The 27,686-nt window shown below is 42.2% G+C and overlaps 1 protein-coding gene across 4 annotated transcripts; it reads left to right on the forward strand.

Moving 5' to 3' along the window:
• The first annotated feature begins 1,808 nt into the window (after window positions 1-1,808).
• On the forward strand, window positions 1,809-26,707 carry LOC122995287 (pecanex-like protein 3). 4 transcript variants are annotated; one of them, XM_044370384.1, is made up of 37 exons: window positions 1,809-2,167; window positions 2,295-2,368; window positions 3,110-3,594; window positions 4,603-4,811; window positions 4,926-5,031; window positions 5,315-5,354; window positions 5,483-5,578; window positions 5,888-7,633; window positions 10,621-10,750; window positions 10,987-11,156; window positions 11,600-11,657; window positions 11,912-12,053; window positions 12,216-12,373; window positions 12,829-12,982; window positions 13,522-13,554; window positions 13,675-13,846; window positions 13,995-14,105; window positions 14,239-14,330; window positions 14,422-14,531; window positions 14,728-14,833; window positions 14,933-15,025; window positions 15,149-15,299; window positions 15,988-16,132; window positions 16,478-16,655; window positions 16,839-16,947; window positions 17,108-17,237; window positions 17,348-17,406; window positions 17,507-17,722; window positions 18,517-18,770; window positions 19,036-19,266; window positions 19,860-19,963; window positions 20,055-20,202; window positions 20,326-20,556; window positions 20,791-21,065; window positions 21,152-21,321; window positions 22,078-22,484; window positions 24,055-26,707. In XM_044370384.1, the coding sequence occupies exons 3-37, from the start codon at window positions 3,442-3,444 to the stop codon at window positions 24,205-24,207; spliced, it is 6,840 nt and encodes a 2,279-aa protein (XP_044226319.1). In that variant the 5' UTR covers window positions 1,809-2,167; window positions 2,295-2,368; window positions 3,110-3,441; the 3' UTR covers window positions 24,208-26,707. The 4 variants fall into 4 exon arrangements, with proteins under 4 accessions (XP_044226319.1, XP_044226321.1, XP_044226322.1 ...); XM_044370386.1 differs by having other exon boundaries at window positions 1,809-2,368; window positions 16,481-16,655; XM_044370387.1 differs by having other exon boundaries at window positions 1,809-2,368; window positions 11,912-12,023.
• The last annotated feature ends 979 nt before the right edge of the window (window positions 26,708-27,686 follow it).

Genomic DNA, 27,686 nt, shown 5'->3' on the forward strand with positions numbered 1-27,686 from the left:
CCTGAGGGCTAAGAGAGGTGGTGTGGCGTCAGTGCAGGTCTAGTGTAGGTGAGGTTTGATCTGTGCTGACATTGGGTATCAAGGAGGGTGGTTACAGGATATGATAAGCCACTACTAAGCATTGCTGAGATGTCACAAGCCTGATTCAACAAAACAGTTTTGAAAAAAGAAGCCCATGACAACCACTGTGACATATCCACTCTGATCTACCTCTGTTCCTCTGACATTCAGACCAGGTTTTCTTCATAATGTAAGTATACTGTAAAGCTCCTCCAATCCACATGGTGAAGTGTCCTTGGGCAAGATACTGAGCCCCAAATGGCTCCTGATGACTGTGCCATCAGTGTGTGAATATGTGTGAATGATTAGATTCCCTCTGATTGGCAGGTTGGGACCTTGCATGGCAGCCCCTGCCATCAGTGTATGAATGTGTGTGAATAGGTGAATGTGACTCATAGTATAAAAAGCACTTTGAGAGGTTGAAAGACTAGAAACGCGCTATACAAGTACAGCCCATTTACCATTTAAGTATTTGCCCTATAATTTAAAAGTCACATCAGAGCCTATGTAATGCTAAACACAGCTATATACTTGAGGTTTAAGAGTGACATGAATTCAAATATAATTCAAAGCTGAAAATGTGTGCATACATTTGTCAGAGCCTCTGCAGTTTCCTTGAAATTAAAATATATTTTACCTTTCCTGCACATTCAGTAACTGTTTCCTGGAATCATAAATCCTATTATTATGGTTGTTATGTGGTTGTGTTGTATGTTTTCTGTGAAATTTAGTAGTAATTAGTCAATTTAGTCTCTGTTAGCCTCTGATTCTGACTATTCATGACCAGTTACTGTAATGCTTTAAACAAATGTAAGATGAATGGTTGGACATCTATTTTCGAATATATGTTACATACAGCAGGCCGGAAAGTTTCCAAAGCTTGGAGAGGAAATTTGGACTTGCTTTTACGCAAGACATGAGAAATGTTGTGCTTACCCTCAGAAGTTTGCTTTTTTCAGTGACAACAAGCAGTGCACAGCAACAACACGTAGGTAAATACTCTAATTTTATTTTCATTCCTTCCCTTGTGTGTTGAACTGTCAAAGGTGTTCTTGGTCAAGGTGTTCATGGGCTTTCATCTGGCTCATGTGGACATCTTATCTCATGGTGGTTCCATTAGTTTTTGTGATTCCTAAAACCTCCCATGACTTGTCCAAGGAACAGAGGAATAGCTGATTAAATAATGTGACAGCGCACGGTGCAAAGCAACCATTAAAGAAGGCAACATAAAAGGAGCAAATAAATAATCAGAAATCCAACAGTAGGTCACAGTGGACACAACAGAAACAAGAAAAATATACTCAGACCTCAAACTTCTTTGGGGCTCATGTGAAGTCAGTAACCTTCACTTATAGGTAAATACAAAGATAAAGACACAGGAGCTTCATATCAGAATTTTACAAAAAAAAGTAAAGCTCATTGGTTTTTGTTGTTGCTGCTGCTGAATGATACACATGTCAGGGTCACATATCTTCATAAAACTGGCCCCTGCTGGTGCAATTATATGAATATGTAGTCATGTGTAGTATGTATGCATTTATTTATTTATTTATTCTTTTTTTTGTATTTATTTATTTATTGTCTTGCTTTAGTGCTTTGCTGTCTGTGCTTTTATTTAAATCGCATTTCTATATGAAAATATATATATATTTTTAATTTTGAAATAAAAGAGAAAAATCCCCTCCCCGTGACGTCAGTGCACACGACCAATCAGCGCCATGGGAATCTCTCTCTCTCCGTTGATCGCTCTGTGCGTGCGTGCGTGCGTGTGTGTCAACTAGTTGTTAGCTACTGCTAGCTACCCAGCTAGCTAGCTTGATGGTTGAAACATTTCTAATACAGTTTATCCCAAGACACAGCTGCCGTTCATCATGAGAGAGGACCTCCGCTCCCACTGCATGCCTGACAACCTTTAATGCCAAAGAAGATGAGGGACTTTCAGGAAACAACGATAAGTTAGCCAACGCCAAACGAAAAGTCAGGCTACAGCTACAGTTTTTTTACAGCTCGCTCGCTAGCATCCTGTGAAGGAAAAGCTCTGAGATTTTTTTGCAAGGACTGGATGCGGAAGGAGGATATGAGGCAAGCTGGACAGCTAAAGCTAATTGTAAGCTGTGCTGGGATCCAAAATGTGGAAAACATTTCACTGTGAGCACAATTATCAAATGTATCAAGCTAAACGAAGCTAACATGAACTAATGACGAGCAGCGGTTGGGCTAACTTGTTGTTGTAGGCTGAACACTCACCCAGCTATCGACAGAGACATCACCCGGGCTGAAGTGCTGATATGCGGCCTAGCAGGAGCCGGTAACCAGCGTTAATCAATCTAATCACGTTAACGTTTGTCAGCCAGTGTGCTGGACTTTACAGCAGCTATCGATTATGTTTTCATACACACCGAGGTGATTGAAGGCGTTAATGGTGGCTGATCAGCTTTTACCGATCATAACAAATACATGGCGATATTCGTTAGCGAGGCTAAATTGTCTGTTAGCTTGCTAATGCCAATCAGAAAACTTAATCTATAGCTGGGACAACACTGGCCTGGACATGAAAATAGGGAGTTTAAAGCTCTGTCATCCTGTTTGAAATCGGAAATGTATTATCAACATTGTTTGTAAGAAAACACCTACTGACAAACGTTACACTCATTTTATTTAATCATTGTAGTGCGTGTCAGTTCTGCTTTAAGTAAAAAAGAAATCAGCTGAAAGTGTACATTTTTAGAAGCTAGTTCCAAATTATTACTGTGACCTAATGCAAATGTTATTATGAGTGATCCATGTCAAATTATCAAGTTTATTGGTGACTCAACATTAAAACAGTCTGATTTATCTTGTGATAAAGAGCAGCTACAAGTAATGAGGAAACTATATAGTTTCATTATCATCATATTGAATTTAAGGAAGTCAAACTAGAAAGACCCGTATGCAATTTTTACTGTAATTTCATTAATTGGTTATTGCATAGCATAATTTTTCCCACTGAATGGGATGTTCAAATGTAGCTTTGTATAAGGAAACAAACCAGTTTTGATCTTTCTTACAGATGAATGTTTTTTCATACGTTCAGTGGGTTACCAATGTGCCAAAAAGTCACTCACCTGATTACCCAACAAGGATTAGGCTAGAGTGTGGCATCGTCTGTGCAGGGAGGGAGCACATACTGGCACAAGAATATGCAAGGACTCTTGACCTCAACTGAAGTATACATATCCGAGACACAGAACTATTGTCCTTGATGAAACAGTCTTGGTTAACCTGCCATCCCCAATGGAAGTGCCATCATAGATACAAGACACTGTGGCTCGAACTGCACAGTCTTTTGAGCTACAGCCTTGGAGGAAGCATTTCGGCATTGGGTTGAACCTGAAGGTGGAGATGGGTTCCCAAGCTCTTCAGATATTACGGCAGGGTGTGTGGGCTTCACTCACAGGAGGGTGGTATGTGGACCCCCATCAGAGCACGTTCTCCAACTGCTTCCACCTCTACCTTTGGATATTCCTCCTGGCCTTCCCCTTTCTGCTGTACATGGTAAGCACATTTTTGCGGTAGGCTAACTGCCAGTTTATTCAAACTGGATTAGATGGAGCTACTAAATTCTGGCATGTATAATTAAAAACTTTTTTTTTTTTTTACATGCTATCATAACTGGGGGGGTTTCGCAGACATGACAGCTGCACAAAGAAATTTACACAATACACAATTGACACATGGTGAAGGAGACACTATAGCATTACCTCATAATTTGATCTCTAACAATGTCAACTGTATTATAGACTAAAACATTTTAAAAATAAAGGCATGCTCTAATATTGTAGCAATCACAAAATAAGGCACCATTTAAAGGAAACATTTTGATCTTGTTTTTTTATGTCACCATCATTCATATGAGCTATCTTAACATTTAGTTATCCTTATCACTTAGATATGAGTGGCAGCAACGCAAGTGGTCAGACAACTAAACAGGTTTTAAACAAATCTCGTGCTTAACCCAGTCATTATTTTGAAGTGAAAAAGAAAGTGAATGCATGAAAATGTACAGTTGCACTGATCATAGGTGAGTGAGTCGTGAGAACATTCACAACTCACAGTGTGTGTAATAAACTTTTAAGATTTGTTTTCTCATTCAATTGCAAATTAGTGGTTAAAGCAATGTGGGGAAACTGTAGGGATGGCCATATATTCATAAATAAGACCATTTTAAACACAGAAGTTACCTTTTACAATGTATAAGCACATAGATTAAATGTTTGAATGTCTAAACATATCGACTGCCTAATTTACTGTTGTCTCTGGTAAGAAATTCTACTTGTCTATAGGCTTCCCTGTTGAAATGAGCAACGGGAAGCTTCTTTCATTATGAGATGTATATACATAGCACTGTGTTTAATATATTGTTGACGTCTTTTTTGGGGGGAGGATTTACAATGTGTTAGCCAATATCAAATAATTCCTGGCACTTATTCATTGATTTGGACTGTACTGTCTGAATTTCATATAACTCAGTTGCCGTCACTGTCGTTTCACTCTCTCTCTTAGGCTCTTCCTCCTAGCTTGGTGGTCGCAGGCATGTACTCTGCCGTGGTGGCTGTCTTTTTCACAGCCATTAAAGTGGTGAACTACCGACTTCACGCTATGTTCGACCTTGGGGAGATTGTAGAGAAGAAGCAGGCCTCACTCACAGCTGAAGCCCCAAGGACAGAAGAAGGAGACGACGGTTCGGGTGCCCATGATGGGAATCAGCACAGGTAAGAGGAAGTTGTTGTTTTTTTCTGACAGACTTTGGAGAAAAGTTATGAAATCATAACGCTGTGAGATGCTGACTTATTTTTAATTTGTTTGTATGTGTACTTTCCTCACAGGGATAGTCATGTTGGTGTAGAGATGACTGTGTTTCGGAAGGTCAACTCAACACCCCCGGTGCGCTGTAGCTCCCAGCACTCTCTGTTTGGACTCAACCAGGTGTCGGTGAGGGTACCATAATTTATAGTAGCTTGCAGCCTTCTTGTTTTTCTCCCTCCATCGTCTCAGCAATTCTACATGTTCAGTGTTTTAAAATGTTTAATTTTGAACTTTGTCAAAAAACAGTCATTTAGAATAGTTTTTTTGCATTCTCTTTCAAGTCTGCTGGGCAAAAGTTTTCATTAGATCCTGATGTTGTTGTCTACCATATAGTATACTGCAATGGTTCAACCATTTTAATGCACTAACTGTATCTTTTGTGTGTGTTTTTATTGTCCTTATACTCCAGGAGTTCTTACCCCAGCTCGAGGATACAGGGGGAACTAAGGGTAAGTCTGTACATTGTCTTTCTGTACTCTGTCCTTGCAGAAATTATTCATGAGCCTGGTCATAGTGAGTGTAGTCTGTTATGTATGCACTGCTGCTTTTTGAGCCACTTTATTTTCTTTCACTTCAGATATCAAGGAGCTAATGCGGGAACAAGGAAGCAATAATGTGATTGTTACTTCAGCTCATCGTGATATCCTACGCCAGAGTTCCCAGGACACCATTAGTAAGTCTGCCATTATTCAGAGACCAGGAACAAGCATCATCATATACTCTGAACACTGTCTAATCCTGTTGAAAACAAGTCACACTCAGGAGCCTTGGCTACAAGCATATGATTACTGCACACATTCTATTGTAAGCATGGTTCTTAATCCTGTCCATCAGGACCAAGGGTAGTGCATGTATCCAAATGTATATTAAAAGAATTTTTAAAAAACGCTCTGGTCTTGAGAAACAGGATTCACAGCCTCTGTATAACATCCAGTGCACCAAAGTGCGTTTCAATCTAATTCTCATCTGTTTTATTGTACAGGGGCTCCAGGTGTGGGCCAGTCCTGCATTGCTGCTCTAGGAGGCGATTTCCCAGGTCACATGGGAGTATCTGTAATGTCTGCTGGATTTGGAGAACCTGGAGACTGCTTGTCTATACCCCCTTCACCCTCCAGCCAGGAAGATGGAGGAGAGAAAGAGCAGTTGCATGAAGTGGAAGAGTTACCAGAACAACTGTCTCAACAAAGTCCTGAGGACAATGGGTTGGGGGCTTATTCTCCACTTGGCCCCTCTGCTGAGTCTGAGAGCCTGGGGGATACTCCCCTTAGCCCCCTTATAAAGAGCAGCTTAAGCGAGGAGCTGAGTGAAAATCTCCTGGGATTGGGCCTCGACCCTGTGGCATTTGCACCTGGGACTGAGCACCCAGGCAGCCGCAGCGGGGTAGCACTAGCTGCTGGATCCACGGACAGCTGTTTCAGTGCGGGTGGGGGCACCACGGACCGTGAGACGCTGAGCACGGTTAGCAGCTACCGCAGTGAAAAAACAGACTCCACTCAGCTGGAAAGTCCTTCATTCAGCCATCCACGGCCTGCAGATGGACAGGCGTCTGCCTCAGCACCAGCGATGGGTTCTAACATCCATGAGCCCACAGAGGATCCAGCAGGACAAGGTGGCAGTGATACAGACAACCTGTCAGACAGTGTGCTACTGCGCTCCCCTTCCAAAGAGTTCTCCCTCAGCCAGGGGCTAGACAGGACACTTGTTGAAGGAGAGGATTTGCCTCCCGTACCCTGTGATATTGCACAGCCCCCTCCTTTCCAGAACTCTTCCCCTTCAAGTAGTGGCCACTCAGAGGTTTGTGATTTAGACAGAAACGTCCCTGTTCCTCCTCTACCCCCACCTCGGCAGGCCAATTCAGTGCCCTCAGGGCTGGCCCTGGGTCTAGTGTGTTCTGAGCCTGCTTTGCCCATATCTTCAACCCCCTTCCTACTGTCTGAGCAGCCTGCTCTGCAAGCCCAGCAGGTTGTGCGCCCTAAAGACTTAAAGCTGCTGCGGGCCAGTGGCAGTAGTGTGGGGCACAGGCCAGGCCGAAGGAAAGCCCCGCGGAGGCGAGCTGGAGCAGGAAGCAGTAGTTTTGACTGTGGTTCTTACAGGCGTCACCACAATCATAGACAACACAGAGATTACATACCGGTGCGCAACCGACTCGGCGCCAAGACTTACAGCGAAAGTCTGTTCGAGGATTCCAGCGACGAGGACGACGGCAGCGACATGAGCGCTGGCTCTAGCCTGGGTTCTCAGCGCCGATACAGCTCAGACGATGACGACGACGACGATGACGACTCAAGTTCCTCTACCTCCTGCTACTCCCCAGACCTCGCCAACACTGGCATTACATCCCCACTCCCCTCTGCTGCTCAACTGCCCACTCCAAGGGAAGGGGATTTACCTGAAACTGCTGGCCCCTCGCATTCTCGTGCTGCTCAGCGCTCTTCTAGCACAGCTAGTGCTAAGACTCACGCAAGAGTGCTAAGTATGGATGGGGCAGGTGGAGGCCAGAGCAACACGGCAGCTCTGCCTTCTACTCTGCTTACAATGCCCTCCACTTCCACCCCTGCACCTCGCACTCTCACCATCTCTAAGTCTGATCTGGAGGCTCGCACTATTCATACTGATAGCTTTCCGGGAACTCATCATCATCGGCTGGATTCTCTTGGGGGCTCTTGGACTGGTAACCAGATGGGCTGGAGGGCAGCAGAGTTGGCTGAAGAGGGAGCTGTGGGAGGAGGTGAGTTGGTTTAACACAATAATGGTCCAGGATCTGTGTTTTCAGGATACGCCCCTCTAGTTTTTGGTGCATGTGAAGGCTGAATCCTGGGGGTGGAACAGTTGCAATATGTTTGTTTTTCTTTTCAAAATGTTTTGGAGTATTCAGCTAATTAAGGAAAGTAATCTGCCTGAGGAGTCCTGGGGCAATGCTCCGTTGGAGATGTGTTTTTTTTTTTTTTTTTTTTCTGGCTTTGGCATTGAGTTTAGTGCTTTCTGAAGCTTTCTAATTTGCCAGAAGGTATGAAGCCAAGTTGCGAGGCATCCACAGATTCTGGCTGACACTGTTAACTTGAAATAATTTATTGACCATAATATAATATTAGCTGGTATTTAATTTTGTCTACAACAATTAAATACTAAAGAAAACACGTCTGTTACTGTATTATGAGTATCCAAAAAGGGTCAACCATACCCACTTAAGCTTTTAGTTGAGCACTTTGTGAATCGCACCGCAAGTTTCCATTGTGACCTTACAGAATGTAATCAGGATCGTGGAAAAATGAAGAAAGATTCACATAACTAGTGAAAACTGGCAAAGTTATGTTGTATTACAGTAGAAGACAAATTTTAAAGAACAAGCTCAAGTTTCAAACTGTGAAGGGTTTTTAAAAATCGAAATTGGGCACACATCAAGCGGTTGCATATAAAGAAAGTAAACATTTATTCCAGGTATAAACACTGACTTACACAGACATTGATTCAGAACAAATATATTTTATTTACGGTGATTTACTGTCACACTGCTTCCAAGGTTGATCTGAGTCACAGATGTGAAAGTAAACATCTCACTGACTAACCTAATTTAGTGCTAACATTGTAGTTTACAAACTTGAATAAATGAAAAGCTGATTTCAAGATAAGGAAAAGGAACTGCGTAGCTACTTCACATATTAGTCATGCCTCACCACCTCTACCAAGCTCCTGGAAGACTCTTCCCCCGAGTTTGCATTGCTCTGGGTAACATTGCCTTTGATATGATTAAACCACACAGGCTTTTGTGCCTCTAGAAAGCAGTGATCAAAGGAACGCGTCACGAAGGAAGTTGTGTTTAAGAATGAAATTCATGAACTATGAGCTCTTGTGAGTGTTGCCTCGAAGTCAGCACATCAACATGTGCTTAAAGAGTTGGTATATGAGTTTCATTACTCAAATATGCAATTGCCCTAACTAAAAAATAAGTGATAAAGAAAATATGTCATTGGAAAAAGCAGAAAATGAAACAAAAGAGACAAAAATAAATTTACAGTGTATTAAAAGATTGTAAAATGTCATGAAAATTTGTTTCACAGTATTGGGCATCAGATTACGGAGACTTGATCGGCTCTTGACTTCAGCCTGGATCAGAGGACAGTCATAAGAACTTTGTCAGCTGATCTAATATGTGCTTATGTACATGCAAAGATAAAGAAGTGCTCTATAAGAAATCAACAAAATCTTCAGTAAATTACGTTTGTAAATAAGCATGCAGCCAGTGCAAAGTTATCATTGTAGTTTTCTTTCAAGGCCAGAAAGCAGTGAGAAACTAAAGTCAATAAAGGGTGAAATAGGGCCATGATTAAATTTGTCATGATCCAGGATGTATTTAGCAGATAGACACAAGATTAAACAACACTCAAGACTTGTTTTCTCAAATTTCAAACTAGAATCAAAATGTAACAACAAATCAATAAATCAAATTAAATGAAAGCTGTTAGAATACAAACATTAGACAAATCAAATTACTCTTTGCCAAAACTGGACTATTTTTAAATTGTGTGGTCAAAGTATATATGTTGCAGTGTTTCCCGTAGGATTTTTTTCAGGGGGCAGGTAGTGTTACTACTAGTAATACTACAGGCGTGTCACAGATACGTGGTGTCAACAGTGTCGTCATAGACGCCTGCAGTACGGCGTTTGTTCGTATCAGTGTATTTCTCTACACTGAGGTGAAATGAAACGAGTGCACGTAAATTAGGTAAATAAATACTGACAACCTATTTACAACACATAACATGTATTTAAAATGACATATCAACAGTTTACAATACAGGGAGGCACATACACACTACGCTGGAATCCAGGAAGAGTAGCTGTTGCCTTGGTAACTACTAATGAGGATCCAAATAAACAATACAACACTTTTTACATGAACTATCCTCCCTTAAAAAGCCAATTGCTTATTGGCAGATTGCACAATTGTGGTCATTGCAGTTGATTTACCTAGGTTTCAAAACATTTCAAGGGCTTCCTGGTAGGGGCGCATATTTCACATGAAAACACCATAAAAACACACTACAGATGGTCATATCTCCATTATATAACCACAGAAGCACAAATATGTTAAATGCTCAACTTGCAGGGTCTTCACTGTTGTTGTTGTTGATTAATCCATCTGATGCAAGTTTTTAAATGCAACACATTGTACAGTGATGATCTATGGCAATGTATCATGGTCTCCCGCAGTGTATTATAGTGGAGATGCAGCTCGCACTTAATTTAAAACTTCCCTATGCTGATGTCAGAGGAAATGAAATATAATATTAAGCCTTTAGGACAGCGTTGTTAACCATGAATGTATCAATTAAAATCTATGATTGAGCTGATCACTAACATATCTTATTCTTTTACACCACAGTTGACCATCAACATTAATGTGTCATTAAACCATATTATTGCTTCTCAGTGGGGGGAGGAAACACAGTAAGATTAGTAGTTCAGCTTTATGCAGTTTGGGACATTAAATTGTTCAATGTATGAGAATAAATTAGTAATCCAGTTCCAGTTTTTTTTTTTTGTCAGTGTCACATTCTAAATGCAGATATTACAAAGGCAAAAGTAAAATCCAGTATTGTTTAGAATAATGTTAGGCATTGTTACCTGTTTGCGATACAAATGGTGCCTTGTATCATATATACTGTGACTGTAATGTAAACCGTTGCATTGATGTAACTGATAACCCTTCTCCAGCCATGGCTTCAGAGGATGGAGGCAAGCACGACTCAGTCAGCAATGTTAAGAGGACCCAGGCCATCCGCAGGAGACACAATGCTGGGAGCAACCCTACACCGCCCCCGTCCACCATGGGATCCCCTCCCAGGTCAGTCCACTAAGCAAACATACCTTTTTGTTTCTGCCAAACTCTCCACCAAGTGTGCCATAGTCAAAGTAGTTTACTGTCTTTTTAGGGTAAATATTTTGGGGGGATGTTACCATACAATTAATATATTAAGCAGCTTTTGGGGAAATTAATAATAAAGAATTAATTAAGTGAAAACTGCTACATTGACATTTTAAAGCTGATGTGTGATTGTTGTGTGATTTTTGTTCCTGTAGCCTCCAGGACCTCCAGCGGGCTCGGACCTCCTCCCACTCACGGACCCGCACCCTTCCCTCAGCCTTACAGTTCGCCTCCTCGCTCCTACTGCCCCGCAGTGGCATCCACGAGGCCTCCACCTTTGACGACACATCAGAGGGGGCGGTGCACTATTTCTATGACGAGAGTGGTGAGTCAGTGGCTTTAAAGGAGTTGTTCGACATTTAGGGGAATATGCTTATTGGCTCTCTCGCTGAGAGTTAGATGAGAAGATCGATACAACCCTCATGTCTGTTAGTTGAATATGAAGAGGTGGAGTTTATCTTAGCTTACCTTTAAGTCTGGAAGCAGGGGGGGAAGAGCTGGTGATATCTAAAGATGACATCGAAACAGGATCATTGAAATGTTTTGATAGTGTATGTGCACTAAAAACAGGCTTTTACAAGGGATAGATAAGTAAAGTTTATATGTGTATAGCATCTGTATAAGGAAGAAGTCAACAAGTGACGCACGATGATTAGCAGATAAAATGCGGTCAAAAAATCACTTGGAACTACAGATGACTACAGATTATTGAAGATTATATCTTGTTGAAAAGTATTCAATTTCAGTTTTCTTTCTGTTGTGTAACAGGAGTGAAGAGGTCTTACACATTTGGACCTGCTGGAGGCGGTTATGAGGACCCAGTTCAGTAAGTTATAAAGCTTTTACTACCAGGTTGTAGTGATCGCGGTTAATCCACGGATCAAGTGGGCTGGGTCATAAAAATTAACATTCTGATTAATTGCAGATGGGTTGTGGGTGGGTAAAATAATACATCATTAATGAGGAAAATATTGATAATATTAATATTGGTAGACAATAAAGAGAACAACACTCGCATGAAGCCGTCCGCCATTGTTGTTGTATTTCTTCATCTTCTGTCATGAAATTTCACACTTGCAGGGAAAGGGAGAGACAGTCCCAGTCCTCAAGCTTCACCTCCACTGAGGTCCAGGAAGGGGCACCAGTCCTGTCCATGCTCCAGCCCAGACCTGTGGTCTTACAGGGCATGCAGGTGCGCAGGGTGCCTCTGGAAATGCCTGAGGTTAGCAGTCTTTGATGTTTCATGCTGCAGATGGTTCTAGGTAGCATGTCATGTTAAGAAGCCAGGACTCTCTCTATCTCAGAGGAAACTATCACATGTCATTGTTGTGTTGTTTCTCCTTCTTAACTCATCATGTATTTCTCACCTCTCTCTTGTCTCTAGTTTGATCTGGATCATGAGTCTCTACAAGAGTCCCAGGAAAACACACTGATGATTGAGGAGAAGGCTAAACCCAAACAGTACTATCGCTTTTGGGTGCTTCCCGGGAAGTGGCTGAGGGTTCGATATGATCGATTGGCTCTTCTGGCCTTATTGGACAGGTAAGCCAGAGTGTTGGAGTCATGGAAAGATGAAACCTTTTAATCCCTTTTTCTCCAAAATAAAGGAAAGCATTTTGTGGTTATCAGTTATCGCTAATATGTAATGAATAATGTACCTGAGTGCATTTGAGTCATCAATTAATCCCATTTTGCCCTTTTGGTTCGTTCTTTTTTGTATGATTTCAAAATTCTTAGAATTACATCTAGTCCTTCTTGCTCGGTGAAAAACAAACAAATGTATGGATATGCAACTGTTTTGTTTTGTTTTGTTGTTGTTGTTTTGTTTTGTTAATTAAGTTTAACTGCTGGCCAAAACATGCCTCCAAGTTTCCATATCACATTTGTATAAGTTGCATACTGGACCACGATTGGCTTCAAAACTAGTTGTGGTGTCGTAACTCCTGCTTGTACGTACAAGTTGTCCAAATATTGATTTCTCTACGCTCTGTTACCAGGAACCGCCGTGTTGGAGAAAATGTGTTTGCTGTGGTGCTGGCCAGTCTGGTGGCCTTCCTGGGGTTCCTACTGCTGCTCCAGGGCTTTTTCAGGGACATCTGGGTCTTCCAGTTCTGCCTGGTCATTGCTAGCTGCCAGTACTCCTTACTGAAGGTACCTTCCCTCTGGATTTTATTAAACATTGAATCCAGTTTTTTGTGAAGTTTTATTCACTCAAGGTGGCTGCATCCTGAAAAACATTGACAAAAAAGACAACAGCTGCGTTTCTTCATTCAAGTCTACTTTGAACAGAAAGCAGGAAGGGGAAAAAAGGGAGGAAATAGGCCCACAAATAGGCTGGGAAGATGCAGCCAGTATGGTCTGTCTGTTCTGCTGCAAAGTTCAGTTTTATTTCTATCACAGCACAGTCTCAGTCAAGACTGTAGATTTAGCCACTCTGTGTTAAATCCGTATTCCAGTAATATTAAATTTGGCTCACCACTGATCTCTAGACAGCAGCCATGTGGGAAATCAGAACACAAAAATGCTCAAGCTGCAAGACAGCCGATCAATTTTTCTGTTCTACCAGAATTGCATCTGATTGTGTAAAACAAATTTCATATAAGGCATACAAAACAAAAAACAGGGAAAAACATCAAATTATTTTGTGTATCACATGTCTCAAGCTTAAATTCCCTGCCTCTTTGTTTCAGAGTGTACAGCCAGACGCAGCCTCTCCGATGCACGTGAGTACTGTGTTCACCTTCGTGTGCTAAGATGTATTCAGAGTACAAAGTAAAATCAGCCACTTCACCTTTATGCGAGTTTGCTCTAGTTTGAGTGTCTTTTTGTCTGTCATCTAACAGGGTCATAACTGGATCATTGTGTACAGTCGGCCGGTTTACTTCTGCCTGTGCTGTATGATGATCTGGGTCTTTGACCTGTCTGGGCGCTATGGCAGCCTGCAACCATTCTCCCTCTATGGTGTCACCTTCTTCTCCGCACACTTCCTGCTCTGTGTCAGGGATATGCTCGTTGGTTAGTCTTCGTACATGATTCTTTACTTAAGCTTTGTACTTGGTGTCCAGATCACCATTCCCACCAAGATTAAAACACATTAACAATGTTTACGTTTGATATTGGAGTATTAGTTAAATGTTTGTGTGTGTGTGCTTTATTTCCACAGTGTTTGCCTTGTGTTTCCCGGTCATTTTCCTGTTTGGGTTGCTACCTCAGGTCAATACCTTTGTGATGTGTCTGCTGGAGCAGATCGACATGCACATTTTTGGTGGAACTGGTAAGAAAATAGCAACACAGAAGGATGACGTAACACCTTGTCAGGAAATTAGAGAAGTGTTACAGCATCTTAAGACTGTCAGTTTAGAAACTTGTGTTAAGCTTCCTGCTGATTTATGTGTCTTTCTCTTCAGCCACTACCAGCCCCCTCTCATCTCTGTTCAGCCTCATACGCAGCGTGTTAGTGGCTGCTCTGCTGTATGGATTTTGCCTCGGTGCTATCAACGTAAGTGGCGCAAGAGACACTGACTGAACATGAAAGTAGTCGTGGTGTGGTATTTCTGGTTCGGAACTTAATTCAGTCTTCTTTACTGTAGGCACCGTGGGGGGATGCCCATGTGCCAGTACTGTTCTCTGTGTTTTGCGGCCTACTCCTGGCCTTATCCTACCACCTCAGCCGCCAAAGCAGCGATCCCACCATCCTGTGGTCAGTATATTATTTCACACTCACCAGCCTCAACATGAAGTGCATTATATATTTATATTTGGTGTCACAACCATGTACCATTTATTTTTTTTCCCTCCTAACTTTTGAAGTTGTGTCTAACACCTCAACTTTTTTTTGCTGTAGATCTCATGGGTCCTTTTTGTATGTTTTTTTTTTTTTTTACCACTTAAATCAGGTCACTGGTGAAGTCTAAATTATTCCCAGAGCTGGAGAACCGAACACCAGAAGAACCCCCTGTGGAGATCAAGGACCCTCTTCCCGAGAAGCTTCGTAACTCTGTGGTAAAGATCACCACTCATTCACCTGCGCGGGACAGTTTCACGCTTAATTTCATACTGTCATTAATTTTAAAGACTTATCCTTGTGCCTTCTCTTTGTAGAAAGAGATTCTTCATTCAGACCTTGTCATGTGTCCCCTCATGGCTGTGATTACGTTTGCCATCAGTGCCAGCACAGTTTTCATCGCCCTTCAAGTTAGTCGGAGCAGAGTTTATGATCCTATTCTAACATATTTCTCAAGAGGATTTTTGTGACAAATATCCACAGATTTTTCATGCTTATTTTCCTTTTTTTTTTTTTGTTCTCTTGATCCACAGCCTGCGCTTAGCTTCGTCTTGTACATCCTGGCCGGAGTTGTAGGCTTTATTACACACTATCTCCTGCCTCAGCTCCGCAAACAACTGCCATGGTTCTGCTTGGCTCACCCTGTGCTCCGTTCCAGAGAGTACAGTCAGTTTGAGGTCCGAGGTGAGTGTGTGTAATCGCTCTTTTATCTTTGCTCAGATACACAGAAACGTAGCACTTGGAAGTAGCTGAAAAGTATAAGAAGAAAACCTACTACATGAACCAGAATAGTTTCCCCTCTGGAAAAATCTGTGTGGATTAAATGAAAAACATTTAACCTCACACATTTCCAGGGGAGCTTTATGGAGGGCAACAGCACCAAACTGATTATTTTTTTTGAACAACCAGCTTGACATTTTGAACACCATTAATAAACGAAGAATCAACAAATAAACAAAAATACTTTCGTAGCTGAATGAAGACTAAAGGAGCTACAATAGAGCTTTATTAGTTTTATCTCAAGGGGTCTCTGTCAGTGTAAAATAGCTTCACACTACCAACGTGATACCGCAGCCTGCCTCCCTCTGCACGTCTTCCTTCCAGGCATTATTTGTCTTCTTGAGAAGATCTATTTCCCGTATTTGATAACAGCTAGGGATGTCAGAAATAGAGCACCATACCACCCATTGTATAAATATCCTTTAAAACTTTTTTTTTCAGTTTAAATAATTTTCCGCCAGATTTATCTCACAGCTGCAGAAAGCTTCAGGGGAACACAAGGGGTAAAAGCTTGAGTTTCGGGATGTGGATTTCCTCGACAAGTGTGCAAGATCGTTTTGCTCTCTGTCCCCCCCCCCCCCCCCCCCCCCAGATGCCGCTCAGTTAATGTGGTTTGAGAAGCTGTACGCATGGCTGCAGTGTGTGGAGAAATATTTCATCTACCCGGCCGTAGTGCTTAACTCTCTGACGACGGAAGCTCGAGCTGTGGGCCAGAACCATAAAGAGCTGGACATCTAGTAAGCCTTTCCTAAGTATTTCACATCAATACCATTACACTGTTCCTTATCTCCGCTCCCTGGGGGAATATGAACTGTTAGCTGTGTGTTGAAACCAGAGAACATAAAATTAATAGATGTGCTGAACCACAGGTTGTGCTCAGTAGCTCAAGATACATAAAAATTGTTACTCAGGCGTTTCACTTTTTTTTTCCCCACTTCAACCCGTAGGGTAAGGCGCAGTCTGTACAGTAGTCTGTGTGGTTTTGGAGATCATATGTCACTCTCTACTCTCTGTTATTAGCCGTATATGTCAACATGTGTCACTGATTTCTTCTCTCAACGTCTCCTTCTGGACCCCTCCAGCAGCCGAGCTCTCTTCATCTCAGTAGCAGGCATGAAGCTGCTGCGTTCATCCTTCTGTGCCCCGTCGCAGCAGTACGTGACACTGTGCTTCACCACGCTCTTCTTCCACTTCGACTACCCGCACTTCTCCGAGACCTTCCTCATCGACTACTACTTCATGTCCATTCTCTTTAGCAAGGTTAGGACAATACACACCTTATCATCTCCCGAGAGTTTTGATTACAAATAAGATTAATTCATTTAATTTCATGCTACTTGTGCACAGTGTATGTTAATCTGAGTTGTATTGACAGTATAGTGTAATAGTATGAATACAGATGGTGATGTGTTCTTTGATGCATTCGTCCTTTTGAATTCTCAGATGTGGGACCTGCTGTACAAGCTGCGTTTCGTGTTGACTTACATCGCCCCCTGGCAGATCACCTGGGGCTCAGCCTTCCACGCCTTCGCTCAGCCCTTCGCTGTTCCACGTATCCTTCACGTTGTTTGATTTTGCGTCAATACTTACGTATCAGTGCCTAGTTTATAGTATAATACAGCAACACCTCAAACTATAGCTTCAAAAATCTGACACAGTGCTATAACGATTAAAGATTAATCAGTTAATGTCCTTAACTCATGTCACTTCAGACTCTGCTGTGCTTTTTGTCCAGGCCATCTTTTCCGCCATATTCTCCACCCCTCTCAATCCTGTCCTAGGCAGCGCCGTGTTCGTCACCTCATATACCAGACCAGTTAAATTCTGGGAGCGAGACTATAAGTATGTTTTTGATTTTTAAAAAATTCTCTGTGAAATGTAAAACTACATCTTAAAGTCCATATACAGTGTACGTTACATTCAGTTCTAATGATAGTTTGTCGTATTTACAGCACCAAGCGGGTCGATCATTCCAACACCAGACTCGCCACTCAGTTAGACCGCAACCCAGGTATGCCGCAACGTTCACTCGCCACCTGATCATCATCTTTATTTAACTCGTATTTAATCTTGTCCTGAAGCTACGATGACGGTATCATCTTTTCTCAAAGGTGCCGACGACAACAACCTGAACTCGATTTTCTACGAGCACTTGACGCGCTCCCTGCAGCACAGCCTGTGCGGAGACCTGCTGCTCGGCCGCTGGGGCAACTACACCACAGGCGACTGCTTCATCCTCGCCTCAGACTACCTCAACGCTCTGGTGCACATCATCGAGATTGGCAACGGACTTGTCACTTTCCAGCTGAGGGGTCTGGAGTTCAGAGGTCAGCGGCAAGGGAGGATAATGTTTGGAGCTTGTGGGATGAGCTCAGTTACCTGCTGGTTTGAACATATCGATTGGGGTATCTGTGAAGTGTTCACAGAATAGCAGTTATTCACAGAAATCAACCCGTTATAGCTCAGCCTCAATTCATCCTCTGCGCTACAATATAAAAAATAGTTTTATTTTTATGACTTATAACTTAATAATCCATTTATATAATTTCTGTTTTTTAGTGAGTAGCATAAAGGGACTACAAACTACATTTCATTATACAATCTTGTGTTGTAAAATGATAATAATCAATGAATCTTGAAGCTTCATGTAAGAAGTAGCTTGAGATTGTCAGTTGCTACTGTACACCTGCAACTGCCAGCAATATATTGCTGCTATTCATTTTATTCATTATAAAATGTCCTGTAATTCACATTCTTGCGCTGTATTTTCATTATTCTGAAAAAAGATCAGTTTCACAGCTCCAGGTTTATTTTCAGGTTGTTGATGACTAAGAAAGATAGATATTGTTTGTCACTCTCTAGGGAGGATGTCACTTTATAATCTAAAATCATAACTTCTGAGTAATCTTAAAATAAGTTATTTCTATTTGTATCCACACACTGTCTTAAACAGTGGATGGTTATTTTATAGTCTTGTATTAAGTCCTGTAAATTCTGATGAATAATAATGTAAATGTATATTAATTGTTAATTTAACCTGCCTAATGTGTCACAGATTGATGCTTTTATATACAGAAGTCTTATCCATGCAGCTGATCCTCGTCTTCTTCCATCTCTCCAGGCACCTACTGTCAGCAGAGGGAGGTAGAGGCCATCACAGAGGGAGTGGAGGAGGACGAGGGCTGCTGCTGCTGTGAACCCGGTCACCTTCCACACATGTTGTCGTTCAACGCAGCCTTCGGACAGCGCTGGCTAGCCTGGGAGGTGGCCGCCACCAAGTATGTACTAGAGGGTTACAGCATCAGCGACAACAATGCCGCCTCCATGTTGCAAGTATTCGACCTTCGTAAGATCCTCATCACTTACTACGTCAAGGTAAATACCTGCTTCTCGCTAACACTTTGCCATGCCTTCTTTTTTCATAAGCTCACTTCTCAGCATGTCAGCACTTGGTCTACAAATGTCACGTTGCTTTGTTTAAAATCTTTGTTGGTGTTATTTCCTGTTAATGTTGCTTTTACATACACTGTAGCCTGATATGACCAGTCGCAGTTGCACTCTGAACTTTGTTTTTGAACTTAAACCTCCAATAGCTTGATGGTTGAATCATTTGGATCATGCGTTTTTTTGCCTTGAACAGAGCATCATCTACTATGTGAGTCGGTCTCCTAAGTTGGAAGAGTGGCTCACCAATGACACGATTCAGGAGGCTCTGCGACCTTGTCTCGGGCCTAACTACGTAGACGGCGACCCCACCTTCAATCTGAACATCGATGAGGACTACGACCACAGGGCCTCCGGCATCACCCCCTCCTCGTTCTGCATGGTTTACCTGGACTGGATTCAGTATTGCAACAGCAGGCGTCAAACGGTCAGACTCTTCAGATTCTTTGTTGTCTTTTTCCCTTCAACTATCTATTCATATTCTGATCCTTGGATGAGCTGTAACCAAACATAGCCTGGCCTCATTTCTCCAAAAAGACACGTATACACACATTACTCTGCAAATCAAGAAATTAATATGAACATTTTTGAAACTGAATTTAGAACATTAGAAATGTCAGAAAAGAGATGAGGGGATAGGTCAAAGACAGAAGTGATTGTCTCTGAAGTATTTATCTGTGATACATTTTTCTGCATCTGCTGATGATATTTTACTTAAAGAGGCAGGAGCATCTCATTTTGTCTTGATATGTCACCCTTTTCAGCCCTACTGAAAACTAATATGACACCCGGTACCACTTTCATTTTTAGGGCTTTGTTTATCTTTATTATGTACAAAATTAAAGAAAATTCTACAAGAAGTTTTGTTATGTTAGTTATGTAAAAGATAAACTTATGAGTAATGAGAATCCAAATTTGAAGTTTAATACTGGTCCAACCTGACTTGTTTTTGTAAAGCAAAAACAAATGTGCAACACCCTGTCATTCATCTGAACTTCTCCATCTGTCTCTGTGTCGCAGCCCGTGACTAGTGAAAGAGATTCTCCACTTGTCGGTCTCTGTTTTGGGTTGTGTATCCTTGGCAGAAGAGCCCTGGGCACGGCCTCTCACAGTATGTCTGCAAGGTAAGGTCTCTAACTGCGGCTAAAACCTGTCACTACCTGTGTATGTGCTAGCAAGATGCAAGAGCTGATAGCACATGTCTCTTTTTGACAGCTTGGAGCCGTTCCTCTATGGCCTCCACGCGCTCTTCAAGGGAGACTTTCGCATCACGTCTCCAAGGGACGAGTGGGTGTTTGCAGATATGGAACTGTTGAATCGTGTCGTGGCACCAGGAGTGCGGATGTCCCTGAAATTGCATCAGGTAGCATTTTTCACAGCGGCAGACTGTAAACAAGAAGACAAAAAAAAAATAGCCCTGAGGTTCGAATAATGACTGTTTTTGTCACTGAACTGAGACATACCCTGTAATCCGTGTTTCCTCCAGGATCACTTCACATCTCCGGACGAGTATGAAGACCCTACAGTTCTTTATGACGCTATCACTGCCAACGAGGAGAAGATGTTGATATCACACGAGGGTGATCCTGTGTGGCGCAGCGCTATTTTAGCAAACATGCCTTCACTGCTGGCGCTGCGGCACATCATGGATGACGGCAGCGACGAGTACAAGATCATCATGCTTAACAAGAGGTTCCTCAGCTTCCGAGTCATCAAGGTCACGGCTCATCCAGTTTTTCTACCTTGTATCTTTTCTCTGGTTTGTTTTATTGTTAATTGTTGGTTTGTTTTGTTGCTCTCCTCTCCATTCTTCCCTGTCTCACTGTTGTGTATTATCAAAAGCAAAGATGTTAACTATTCCAGTGAAATCTTAAAAACAAGAATGGTTTGAATGTCCTCTCCTGCAGCATGGTCCTGACCTGTGTGTGTGTGTGTGTGTGCGCCCCTGCAGGTGAACAGAGAGTGTGTGCGTGGACTGTGGGCGGGGCAACAGCAGGAGCTGGTCTTCCTGCGCAATCGCAACCCAGAACGCGGCAGCATTCAAAACGCCAAACAGGCCCTGAGGAATATGATAAACTCCTCGTGCGACCAGCCTATCGGATACCCCATCTACGTGTCCCCCCTCACCACCTCATACGCCGGGGGGCACAGCCAGCTCCGGTCTGTGTGGGGAGGACCTGTCAGCCCACACAACATTTACACCTGGCTTATCAGCAGCTGGGACAGGTATGTGGTTTAAACTTCAGACAGACGAGTCTTTTTTAGGGTCACAAACAGAGATGTGAGTGTGACACGTACTTTATGTGTCGCAGGTTACAGAAGGGCTGCGGTGCCGGTTGTAACAGCGGAGGAAATATTGAGGACTCGGACTGCGGGGGCGGCTCCACCTCCATCTCTACCAACCCTGCCGTTCACACCACTCAGAGTACACCAGCCTCCAGCCTTCCCCAGCCGCACATCACTACTGTCCAGCCCTCCATGGGTAAGACCAAAAAAAACATCCTCTGCTTCCCTCAGACTTCAGCACTGCCTGCTCAACCACTAACAGCCACACACACATCAGAGCAGTTGGGACAGCTAACTTCAGAGAAAGAAACACTTTGTGACTGAGCTATATCAGAAGCTGTAAATTCCCTTTCTGGATCTATAAGAAACAATCCCTGTGATTAAGTTTGTTTTTCTGTATGTGGCTCTTGTCACATGATGAAACATAGAATGAGAGAAGCTATTAGTCATTTAAGATGTTGCTGTTGTCGTACAGGCAGGTCAGCCACTTATCAGCTCAGTTGTCATGGAGACGGTTCGGTTATAATCGTGTTACCTAAGTATGGAGTTTTGGTTACGTGATAAGAGGTGGTCATAAATGGGCTTCAAAGGTGGTCTCTGGTGTCAGATGTGGATGTCCATTCCTAATTGTTTTTATAAATTATTTTTAACATCATGGACTGATCAACTTCCTTCTGTTCTCTGTCGTCTTAAACTAATATAGTAACAGAATTATCATAGTAGCAAGCTAGACAACCCTAAATCAGCTAAACGGTGCTTTTGTTGGTTTTATTTGTGATGACATTCAGTAATGCTCTCTGATGGTCAATAAGTTTAGTAAGACATTGAGATGATGTCTTTTTTTTTTTTTTTATAGGCAACTCCTGCCTCACCTGTGCATGGCTGTGTTGTGAAATTGAATGTGTTTATGTGAATCAAATAACTGAAATGGGTTTTTTTGTGTGTTTTTCAGGCACAGACAACCCTGTAGGTCCTACCCAGAACTGGCCTCACCACCCCCAACCTCTCCCATTAGCTCTGCTCAGCCAATCAGAGGGCAGGATGGAGGCAGGGCTGCTCTCATCCCTACAGCGCACATCCTCCATCCAGGGGCTGCTGGGTCAGCAGCTGTCCAGCTCCCAACTCTCCTTCAGCAGCTCTGTGGCTCCGCCTGCTCTGCCAGGCCCAGAGCGTTTCTGCCCGGCAAGTCTCCTGGAGAACTCGGGGCACAGAGCGGGCCAGCGGGCTGGCCTCGGCCAGGTCAGCAGCCTACACTATGAGACCCACTTTGGCAAGTGGAGTTTTTCAGGCAGGAAGGGCTTTAACGGACCAGCTGCAGTGGAGGGGGAGGGAGGAACAGTACAGACCATACGCACACAGGTGAGGAAGCTGTTGGTTTGTTTAACACTTCAGTGAAGATCATGTTTCGGCTCCTTTCGCACATTCAGCTGGCCTGGTGAGGCTTCACTTTTTGCCCACTTTAATCAAGTTCTCTTGGAAATCATTCTTTGCCGGCACAGATGGTCTAAAGTTGGTGGTGCTGGATAAAGTAGGTTAGGTTGACTTGCCAAAAAAAACTTCAGTTCATTCTTTGGGGGGCAAGCACTGATAACCCTAAATAAATTGTAGCACGTCTATGGTAGCGCATAGGACAAAATTATCAATTTTGGGGGGGAGCACACGTTGAAAAGGTTAATCCAAGAAATACAAACACTAATTTTGAAGGTAGCATAACACTTCCTCTAGGATTATCATCAGTTCAAGATTAGCTCACATTTTGGCCTGTAAATTGTTCACAACTCCTTTTTCATTGGATCAAGACACCCTTTTATTATGAGTTATTGATACAATTTTATATACTCCGCTAATATTTGTAAGTATAAGCTAGAGCTGGACAATAAAAAAAAATGTACTTGTTGAAACAACCTCAAGTGCCTTCACACTGAAAAAAATGCCTCTTAAATAATAAACAAATGCCTCTTCAATAATAATGAATAGATGTCTTCAATAATAAACGAAGTGTGTAAAGAAGGTCTTTTATGAAAATAAGATAAAGTAAAGCCTGCAGGCGTTAGACAAGCAAAAACTCTTGCACAAATAGCACTAAGATCTGCCCTAATGCAGGTAACCTAGTTGAAAAATGATTTTTTTAATATTCCCTGAAGCGAGGCCCCAGAATGCTCAAAATCACCCTCAATCAGAAATACAGAAGACAGCAAAGAAGTCTCAAAACGGCCTAAACAGACCAGAGTTTCAAGCTGATAATATCTGCTAAAATGAGGTCTGCAGTAAGCGGAGGAAGGATAAGAATGACCTGGGTGTGCAAATCCTCACCTCTCTTAAGCCCCAGAGAAAGGCCTTCATCACACCCTGATTGGCCAAGTGGTGAATGCACCCAGTTGCTCTCAATTACTATTTGGGAGCCAGTTCCCACACCTGAGCAACAGGTGATCTGAATAACCCTCCACATAACCCTCGACATTCAGCTACAGCGAATTCAGAAAAGGGAAATGACAGCAAGTCCAGAGAATGGATGACTGCTACACAGTAATCAGCGCTATGAATCTCATCTCTTGTTCGCTACTGACCCCTGAACTCAGATTGCTTGCTTTGTTTACATCAGTTGAGTTGCTCATGACTCAAACTGCAAGACAGATGAAGAAGTTTAACAGTTTATTTTAGCTGTCAGTGATTAGTTTCAGCAATGACAGCAACACAAATAGGAAGTGAGTCAAAAGTCCTCACTTTACCTGCGTTTATATCCATCTACTTGATTTGCTTTTGTGTGGATAATACTGCTTGTTGTGTTCTGTTTTACATCATTTTGTTTTGTTGACAGTTAAGCAACATGCTGTAAAGGTCTTTCTTTGTCTGCACAGTCCTTGATGATAGGCTGTTGATGATGCTTTGCAATGACGGTACTTATTTTATGAGATTTATCTTTTTACAGCCCACTCCTCCTGCACCCCTACAAGAGACCAGTCTGACACAAGATCCTCTGGGAGCCACTCAGACGCTGGATCCGACCCTGCTGAGTTCAGGGGACCCCCCCACCCCCCGAGAGGAATCCACAGAGCTGCCTTTACTTGAGCACCTGCGCTGAGTCTGCACCGGGAGACCCCCCACCCCCCACCCCCACCCACCCCCCGAGTGACATTCTCTGCAGTGAAAGCACACCGCGGTCGAGTCTGGATGGAGCCTGTCCCGTCCAGACCGGATTCATTCCAGCCTTCGGGACTCATTCCATCAAACCTTGTTTTTGTTAACTCGAAGCAACGCGATTTGTAAATCCTCTAACGGGAAAATCAACCTTACCTATATTTTTCTGCAATACTGGATAGACTCGGTTCCGCATCACATCACTCTTCTCCTTCTCAGCCAAAGGAGTTCAACATCCGATCGCATGCTGAGCTGATGCACGTCACATCATGAACCGGTTTATTCCAAAGTCTGCTTTCTTCATGACTCAGACATACTCATTCTTAACTTTTTTTTCCTGACAAAGGCACTCAGTGTCTCTATGGACAACCGTTTGGTTGTAACAGTAGTGACAGGCCGCAAAGGCCAGTGCAATTATAAGGGATATTTTGCTTGAGGATTGTTTATTTTTCTATATTGGAGAATAGAGTATCGCCTCTGACTTTCTCTCACTTGACATCTGCAGCAGCAGTTTTTTTTTGTTTTGTTTTTTGCATAACCAATAAAAAAAACAGATCCTACAGTATGTTGCTGTATGTGCAGGTGAAGGATTTGTGGATACCATGATAAGCCTTGTTTTGGGTTTTTTTTTTTCCCCTTTTTACCATCCTTACCGGACCTACAGATGTGTGTCAAACAATTTATCAATACATATTGACCAATTTCAGCACCTTCCACTTCTCTCCCCCTGCACATAAAACATATTCAACAAGGAGAAAAAAAACACACACACACACACACACACATCCCACCATGATGTCATCTTCGTCCTCTGGCCTAATTCCTACAGAGGTGCCTCACAACATCAACACTCGACAGTTCTGTCTTCTGGCAAGTTTCAGGGAAAAAAAACAAACTCCCTTCCATCCCAGCCAACATGTGGTGCTTTTACCGCTAGTTTACAGTCCATTTAGGCCTGGGCGCGAGTCCTGAATCTGACTGTGGGATGACTTTGGACAGAGCTGGCGCCCATGGATCAGGATCAAGCGGAGGGTGATTCCAATCTGTGAAAAATTGTGTTGATCACAAAACTACAAACTGGGAGTGTTTATAAAATTAAAGCCTTTTCTTTTTTGGTGAGAGGAATGTCCTTTTTTTGTTTTGTTTTTGTTTTCTTTACTTGAAGAGTTCCTCAGTGTTTTAAGGAGCTTGTTTTCTTCGGATGGCCGATCAATAACGCCCTCTCAGATCAGATCCAGTCAGCTCATGACTTTCTCAATAGCAGGAACCCAGGCTGCTTTGTTCGGGGAGCTCTGTTTTCTTTGCCTGCAGTATGGCCCCTCCCGTTACTATACTACTGCTTCTGCATCTCCTGCTACTAATATACCCACTACTACTGCTGTTCCTGCAACAGTTAATCCAGCGTTTTAGTTGGAAAGAAACAAAGCTGAATAAATACTGAAAGCAAAAGGTGGAATATTTATTTGATGAATATTGTCTTACAGATATCTTTAACGGGGTTTGTTTATATGATGTGCTGATATATCAAATTGGCAATCTGCCTTCTGTCAACTGTACCCCTCCCCCTTCCCCCCTCCCCTCTCAATTTGTTTGGTGTCATCACAGTTGTATCATCTCACCAATGGCTGTCTTTTTTTTTTTTTTTTCTTTTTTTTAAAGCATGTTATATAACTGGAAGTTCTCTTGAGAAGTCACTTTAAGTTGGTTTCTTTCCCACTCTTGCACTCTTTGTGTTCCACCACTGTGAAAAGCAAATTTACAAAAAAAAAGCAAACACTGATTGAGTTTTTAAAGGTTTGAAATAGAACATGAATCGCTGGCAGTCCGACCAAATTTGGTCCCCAGGTCTTTTTCTTTTTTTTTGATTCTGAAATAACCTTGTGCCATAGCGGTTATTGTTCCACCAGAAGACGACTTCTTATTGCTAGTTTTCTCACCAAATAATTTCTCAGAAGTGGTGTTCCCCCCCCCCTGTAGGAAACTTGAAATGCGGCCAGCGTTCTCAGTGTCTTTAACGGGAAAGAAATTGACTTGCCGTCTTCAGCAGGACTTTTTTTTTTTTTTTTTTTTTTTTTTTTGTTCAAAGGGAGAAAACTGAAAGGGGGGATTGAAAATAAGTTGTAAAGCTGTCAGGGTTATGAGTACAGGGTCCCACTGACGTTATTAAAAAAAAACGCCTCCTTTACACTTTTTTATTCTCTCTGGGTTAAAACGTTCTGCATGCTGGTAAAGCCACATATTCCTTGAATCACTCTCTTTGCAGCGTTGTTTTTTCTCCCCGCTTTCAGCTCCTTACGACATCTGAACAAGGGACACAAACATACAGTACAAAGCCAGCTTTGTATTTTTTTTTTTCTTTTCTTTTCTTTTTTTTTTACAAATCTGCTCAGCAGCCCTGAGATTTCTGTCAGTCTCGGCTGTGAAGAAGCTACGACAGGTGAAAAGTGCGTCAGTATCCCTCTCCAAACACGTTAGTAACTCCCTCGACTCAGGAAAAACAGAGACTTTCTGATCAGTGCTGTTTTCTGTTTTTCTTTTCTCCTCATTCATCTTGTATCCAAAGCAACAGGGAGTAATGTTTATTTTTTAATTTTATTTTATTCTTTGCTGGGAGTGAGGAAAGCACAAGTTAATGGACAGACCTGGGTGTCAATAAAAAGGGATTTCTTAATCTCTGAAATTATGTACAGCATGTTTCGTATATAAATATATATTTAAAATATAAATCTATTTTATTATTATTGGATTTTTTGGGTTCTTTTACATTAAAGACACTATGTTGAGGTTTAGGGGAGGGACTCTTGTGTTTACCCATCGGAGGGGAGAGCTGAGTGGAGAGGCACTCTTCACATTGAAATGTGCAGTTTAGGAAGAATCAATTAATACTTCTTTTGCACAGATGTATCATACACCATCCCACTTTGTTATTGTTTTATTATTTTAGTTATTTTGGAAGCGGGGGTCTTTTATTTAAGAACTTTAAGTCGATGTTCAATGTTCTGTACAGTTTTTTATGTGATTTTTTTTTTTCTCCTATTTAAATTAAAGGTTTTTGTGTCTTTGTTTGCAAATTAACTGCAGTGAGTGATTTAATTTCCCTTTTTCCTTTGTCCTGTCAGTTGCTGTGTTTTTTCATGAGACTTTGCCTTAATTTGACCCCTTAAAAATCATGACATCAAACAGCCTTAAGTAGTGCTACAGTGCTTTATATTCTCAGAAATCGTCCATTGTGGATCAGCTAAACAGGAGGAAAAATGCTGGTTAAAAGCCAGAAAATGAACTTTATGTTTAGATAACAATAAGCCCTCTTAAAGGACAGGTTCACTATTTTTCAAGTCTATCTTGAAACAGTAAAACAGTCAGGAGCCCAAATGAACATTCAAGTAGGTGTTTCTTGCTGTAATCATTCCTCCTGTTCATACT

The sequence above is a fragment of the Thunnus albacares genome, chromosome 13 (assembly GCF_914725855.1).
Source record: "Thunnus albacares chromosome 13, fThuAlb1.1, whole genome shotgun sequence".
Classification (NCBI taxonomy): Eukaryota; Metazoa; Chordata; class Actinopteri; order Scombriformes; family Scombridae; genus Thunnus; species Thunnus albacares.

What these genes read in the sequence shown, in the direction of transcription:
- LOC122995287 (XM_044370385.1), top strand. Translation starts at nt 3,442, where the DNA reads ATGGGTTCCCAAGCTCTTCAGATATTACGGCAGGGTGTGTGGGCTTCA. An exon ending in CATGATGGGAATCAGCACAG is followed by an intron (nt 4,812 to 4,925) that starts GTAAGAGGAAGT and finishes CTTTCCTCACAG; the next exon opens with GGATAGTCATGTTGGTGTAG. An exon ending in TCAGTTAGACCGCAACCCAG is followed by an intron (nt 17,407 to 17,506) that starts GTATGCCGCAAC and finishes CTTTTCTCAAAG; the next exon opens with GTGCCGACGACAACAACCTG.